The sequence below is a fragment of the Contarinia nasturtii genome, unplaced genomic scaffold (assembly GCF_009176525.2).
Source record: "Contarinia nasturtii isolate CC-2019 unplaced genomic scaffold, AAFC_CNas_1.1 Cnas_scaffold_2229, whole genome shotgun sequence".
Lineage (NCBI taxonomy): Eukaryota > Metazoa > Arthropoda > Insecta > Diptera > Cecidomyiidae > Contarinia > Contarinia nasturtii.
In genome coordinates, this window is record NW_022199552.1 from 260663 (window position 1) to 267252 (window position 6590).

Sequence of the window (6590 nt, forward strand, 5' to 3'; positions counted from 1 at the left end):
CCAACAAGGCCACCAAAACTATCATCGATTTGCATAAAACCAAGCAATTCATCACACAATCACAAACAAACACAAAAACCCATTGGCAAACAAGCAACCATTCGCACACAATCATCGATTCGTAAATCAACATACGACAAGAAGAACATTCGTTCATCATCGAACAGTTATAAGAATAATTGCACACAATTGCATACTCGCACCAACACACAAGCACAATTTCGAACATCTTCGCATAACGATACATGCAAATCAACACGCTCAAATTCGCACGCTCGTCATGATAAACCGTTATCTATTCAGACATCTCTCACACATATGCCAATAGATACCAGTGCATCACCTAATATACAAGCAGCAGACACAGCTCATCACCAGCAAACGCAAGCGCAGACGCACGTCTCCGCACACACACACGCACACACACACGTTACAGATAAAGCCGCAGAATCACGTGTTATTACACTGAATAATAAGTACGCGCCAAGCGGAATTCAATTAGCAATAGCAGTAAAGGGCACCAAGCGTCTAAGCAAAAACGCACTAAAGAAGATCACACGCAATTTAGCGTCACAGATGTAATCCACTTCATGATTAAAAATCATTTCGCATATATCGCATTTCAATTTAAAATTCATTTCGCTCATGAAATCATTTCGCACTCAATACGCATAATTTCTTTTCGCATTTTGAATATTTAAAAATAAAATACTTATAAATTATATTCACAATTGAATCACAAATCAATTTATTTACACAAAAAAATATAATAAATTTCGATGATTTATTTTGCATAAAAACAAACATTCTCATCATTTAAAATGGCACCTTCAAAACCTCCAGATAAAATAGGAGAAAATAGCAACGAAATGTCTAAGGAATACAAAAAACTATTAGATAAAAGAGAGGTAATGATACGCGCATTACAGCATCACGAAAGAAAGGTAAAAGACCTCATTGCTGATACGACTCAGGCATCAATTTTAGCCAGATTAAACCAGTTAGAAGGAGTAAAACAGAAATATGATAATGTAATGGAACGTTTGGAGGAGCATAGAGAATTTGAATATTCACATTTGGAAATTTCAAATGAAGATATATGTGATATATATATTGAAATTGTCGACAAACTAACAAGACGTACAAGTTCAAATGATTCATTATTACTCAATTCATCGTTGGCTAATAAAAGTGCTCAATTTCAAGAGATTAAATTACCTCGTATTTCGATTCCAACATTTTCCGCTGAAGACCAGTTAGAATGGTCATCATTTCATGATGCATTTTTTTCCTTAATTGATCAAAATCAAAGCATATCAGATGTGGCCAAATTACACTATTTAAGATCATCTTTATCAGGCCCAGCATTAAAATTAATCAGCAAACTACCAATCACAGACGTGAATTATAAAATTGCATGGAGATTATTATGCGATCGGTTTAAAAACAAACGAATTATCGTCAATGCATGCTTAAATTCTTTTATAAATCAGCCACAAATAAAGTTTCAAAGTGCAGAAGCGATTCGTTCCTTAATTGACACCACCGAAAGCGCTATAAGATCAATTGAGACATTAGAAATTAAGATCGATGAATGGGACCCATTTTTGGTGTTTATTCTTCAATCAAAGTTGGATAAAGAAACAGCCAAAAATTGGGAAATGCATTTAGGAGGATCCACAAACATACCAAATTATACAGAAATGATTACCTTTTTAGAAACACAATATCGCATTATGAATAACACGTTGGAGTTGTCGGGCGTTGTCAAGGAATCATTTATCGTTAAACAGTCTACGTCAAAATCACATGAAAGCAAAAAGGATTTCTGTCCAGTTTGCAAAAATGACCATTATATCCTTTATTGCGAAATTTTCGATAAGTGGTCAATCGCCAATAAAAAGGAGTTCATAAAAGAGAAAGAGAAAAAAAAGAAATGCAATGGTAAACACAGCACCAAATTACATGAAGATAGCGTCTTGCATATTAATGCACTAGCCACAACAAAAGACAAAAAATTACTCGCAAAATTCATTGTTAAAGTAAAGGATAAATTTGGTATTTCCCATATGATTCGTGGAGTGGTAGATAACTGTTCAGAAGGAACTGCAATTTCAGAGAAAGCAGCTCAATTACTTCATTTACCACGCAAACGTGTACACATTCCTTTGACTGGCGTGGATGAAATTTCACTTGGAAAGGTAACTAGTTTGGTCCGAATACAAGTGCAATCATTAGTACATGATACATTTATTTTTGATGTAGATGCGCTCGTAATGAAAAAAATTATGTCAACAGGAATTGAATTCAAAAATGAACGAAAGCAATGGAAATACTTGAATGAATTGCCTTTAGCAGATCCTGAATTTGATGAGCCAAATGATATCGATTTGTTATTTGGGTTAGACATTTATGCGATAATTCTTGAAGAAGGTTTGCGAAAAGGACGCCTGCATGAGCCTATCGCTCAAAATTCATTATTAGGTTGGTTATGTTTCGGTCCCGCGTGCAAGAAATCTGATTTCAGTATTCGTATTCATTCGACTTTTCTCGAGGAGAATTTAAAGCGTTTTTGGGAAAATGAAGAGGTTGAAATTACTCCAATTTTAACAGAAGAACATCAAAAATGCTTGGATTTTTGTAAAGAAAACACGAAAAGATTACCAAGTGACCACATTGAAACGGCATTTCCGTTTAAAATGAACCCAAAAAGTGAAAATTTTCTAGGCGATTCGAGAAGAATGGCACTAAGAAGATTTTTTCATTTAGAAAAGAAATTCCAATCGAACTCTGAGTTTTACGAGCGTTATAAAGCAGATATTTTGAGCTATCTTGAATCAAATCATATGAGTTTGAGTAAATCACCAGCAAACGAGGGTTATTACTTGCCCCATCATGCAGTAATACGTGAAGAAAGCACAACCACAAAACAACGTACAGTTTTTGATGCATCAGCAACAACTACAAATGGTTTTTCTCTCAATGATAGGTGCTTGAATGGCCCAACAATTCAACCAGAATTGTTTGATATTTTCACTCGATGGCGTACGCACAAGATCGCATTAGTAGCTGACATTGAAAAAATGTATCGGCAAATTCGTATGGATCCCGAGGATCGAAAATACCAGAAGATTCTCTGGAGATTTTCCAAAGACGAGCCGATTCAAACTTATGAATTGAATACTGTTACCTTTGGCGTCAAACCAGCACCAATAATGGCAATTTTTTCGACTTTTTTTTTGGCTGATGAGGCAAAGAGTCAATTTCCATTAGCATCCGAGAGCATTAAAAAGGATTTTTATGTGGATGACTGTCAGAGCGGCAGTTATTCTACATCATCTGCAAAAGCATTGCAAACTGAACTGAATGCACTCTTTTCATCAGCACACATGACTCTTCGTAAATGGGCTGCTAATGATCAAGCTGCATTAGAAGGCATTCCACCGGAAAATAGAGCAATTTCTCCCTCTTTAACACTCAAATTCGATGAAAGCATAAAAACATTGGGAATGAGATGGACACCGGCAACAGATAAAATACATTTCACCATTGATTTATCGAGATTTAATCAAAATGATAAGGTAACAAAACGTCAACTTTTATCAGACGCTTCGAAGCTTTACGATCCACATGGAATTTTGAGCCCGATTACAATAAAAGCAAAAATAATGATGCAAGAACTTTTCAAAAGTCACACTGACTGGGATAGTCTTGCCCATGAAGAAATTCAAGTTGAGTGGAAAGTTTATCGTGAAGAATTGGGCATTATTAAGAACATAAAGATTGATCGATGGTTTCAATCAACGCCATATTCATCAATTTTTTTGCATGGATTTTGCGATGCATCCGAAAGAGCATATGCAGCTGTAAATTATTTAGTGCAAACTACATGCAATATTACAACATCCATATTAGTGTGCTCAAAAACGAAAGTGGCTCCAATTGATCCCTGTTCGATTCCTCGTTTAGAGCTATGTGGTGCTTTGTTGTTAACTCGGTTAATGAATCGAATTGCAAGCAATTTAAAAGTAACAAGGGAGAACGTTTATTTATGGACAGATTCCTCGATAGTGTTAACTTGGCTCCAATCACACGCATCTCGTTGGAAAGTTTATGTCGCACATCGTGTAAATGAAATTCAGACTTTATTCCCATCGAAATATTGGCGTCATGTTCGCACACATGATAATCCAGCTGACATTGCTTCAAGAGGTGCATTGCCAAGTCAACTCATAAACAATGAACAATGGTTCCACGGTCCATCCTGGTTGGTCTCACTTGAGAAGGATTGGCCAAAAGCAATACCTATCCTTTCGCCACAACTCAACACAGAAGAACGAGTGCATGTAAACGTCATTCATACACAGCCACAAGAAATAGAGCTTTTATTGAGATTTTCAGATTTAACTCATCTTTTGCGTGTCACAGCTCGCTTGTTTCGATTTATAAATCAACATATTATTCGCAAAGAGACGTTGACATATACCAAAGAATTCGTAACATTTGCAGAACTGCGTAGAGCGAAAGATATGTGGGTTAAATACATTCAATCGCGTTGCTTTGATGAAGAAATATCAAGTGTTAATTCAAAAGGATTTGTTAATGAGAAAAGTAAGCTAAAGTCACTTAACCCAACACTCATAAATGGCATTTTAGTTGTGCAAGGCCGATTAGGACGAGCGAATCTCCCCGAAAGGCAAAAATTTCCTGCTATTTTGCCTGCAAAAAGCCATTTTACTCAACTCGTCATTAATCACGCTCACAAAACTATGTTACATGGGTCGATTCATCAAACTTTAGCTCGTGTGCGTCAAGAATTTTGGGTTTTGAACGGTCGCAATGTTGTGAAATCGTTTATTCACCGCTGTATCACATGTTTCAAACAAAAACCAAAGCCAATCGATCAGTTAATGGCACCTTTACCCACAATTAAGACTCAACCAGCACGAGCGTTTATTCATTGTGGTTTGGACTTTGCAGGTCCAATTGGAATAAAAAATTCAGGCAAGAGAAATGCCAATTGTGTGAAAGGTTACATTTGTGTTTTTGTATGCATGGTTTCAAAAGCAGCCCATTTAGAGCTCGTCGGCGATCTAAGTACACAAAAGTTCATTCTAGCGTTACGCCGCTTCATATCACGCAGAGGCATTCCAAGCGATATCTATTGCGATAGAGGTACCAATTTTCAGGGTGCGAATAATTAGTTGCCCCGCTTATTTTATCAAGCTGAATCGTCGGTGACATCAGAAATTGCCAATATTTTCGCGGCTGATGGCATAACTTTCAATTTTAATCCCCCAAGCGCTCCGAGTTGGGGTGGCCAATGGGAATCATTCGTGAAACTCACAAAACATCATTTGCGCCGAATGTCTACGCCAACAAAGTTTACTTGGGAAGAAATGAGCTCACTATTGTGTCAGATAGAAGCTTGTTTGAATTCAAGACCCCTTAGTGCCTTAACTACAGACAGTAATGACTTGGATCCTCTCACCGCTGGCCATTTGTTAATTGGAGATCCGCTTAATATGATCCCTGAGCCAAGTTTATTAGCATTGAAAGACACAACGCTTGATCGTTTCCAAGCTATTCAAAAAAATGTTCAGATTTTTTGGAAGCGTTTTTATATAGAATATCTTCACAATTTTCAACCTCGGCAAAAATGGCAATCGATAAAAGAAAATCTTGCGATTAACGATCTTGTTGTAATTATCGAAGATAACATGCCGCCTGCGAAGTGGCTTATGGCCAGAGTTATTCAAGTTCAACCGAGCACCGATGGACTTGTTCGTGTAGCGAAGCTAAAAACAAAGAATGGAGAAATGCAACGCCCAATCACAAAATTATGTCGCTTGCCGCTGGCCCGGGAGAATGTTGCAGATGCAACAACATAGAATTTAAGATTTTATATTTTATATTTAGATTTAAGTAGGGTTTGTTTTGAATCTGCCGCCTTCCGCTCTGGTCGCTCTTTCGCTCTCTCATGTGGTAACCCGAGCGAGTGCATCGTTTCCCGCTAAAATATGCACTCGCTCGGCGCTCTGTGTGCCTATAAAAGGCACGCTCTCGCACGCAAACGGGCTATTTGATGTTGATCACGAGCGAATACCACACGGGAAAGCAACAAAGACGACTAGAACGAAAGCAAGGCAAGCGCGATTAGTTCGAAAGTTAAAAGAAAGGCATCAACATTATTAAAAAGTAAGAAACCATATAAATAAAATAAAAAGTAATTCTCAAAAATTAAAACAAAAATATTTTCTTATATAGTGAATTCAAACAATTCATTTCATGGTCCTTCGAATCAATTTGACACCGATAGAAGAAGCAATGCAGTTCATAAAACATCATTAAAATCAGCAAAAAAAACGTCTTTTGGAGCAATTGCATGAAGAACTTGAAGCGTTGAGCGACAGTGAAAACGAAATCGATAGCAATAACGAAAAGAAACAACAAGAAGATAGCGGTCAAGATTTAGATGTGTTAGAAATTCAAATTGAAAACGAGCTGTTTGGCACACCACAGAAAATATCGGACACTAATACCCGGGGGTGGAAGCGAGTAAGTTTGGAGCAGGTTGCTAGCAAGTAGCT

At 37.1% G+C, this 6590-nt stretch overlaps 1 protein-coding gene across 1 annotated transcript; it reads left to right on the plus strand.

Annotated features, from left to right (window-relative positions):
* The first annotated feature begins 821 nt into the window (after positions 1 to 821).
* On the plus strand, positions 822 to 5891 carry LOC116348029. Its single transcript, XM_031778879.1, has 3 exons — positions 822 to 2201; positions 2325 to 5175; positions 5227 to 5891. Exons 1-3 carry the CDS (start codon positions 822 to 824, stop codon positions 5889 to 5891), a joined length of 4896 nt encoding a protein of 1631 aa, XP_031634739.1.
* The last annotated feature ends 699 nt before the right edge of the window (positions 5892 to 6590 follow it).

What these genes read in the sequence shown, in the direction of transcription:
- LOC116348029 (XM_031778879.1), top strand. Translation starts at nt 822, where the DNA reads ATGGCACCTTCAAAACCTCCAGATAAAATAGGAGAAAATAGCAACGAA. An exon ending in ATGAAATTTCACTTGGAAAG is followed by an intron (nt 2,202 to 2,324) that starts GTAACTAGTTTG and finishes AATGAACGAAAG; the next exon opens with CAATGGAAATACTTGAATGA. An exon ending in CGATATCTATTGCGATAGAG is followed by an intron (nt 5,176 to 5,226) that starts GTACCAATTTTC and finishes TATTTTATCAAG; the next exon opens with CTGAATCGTCGGTGACATCA.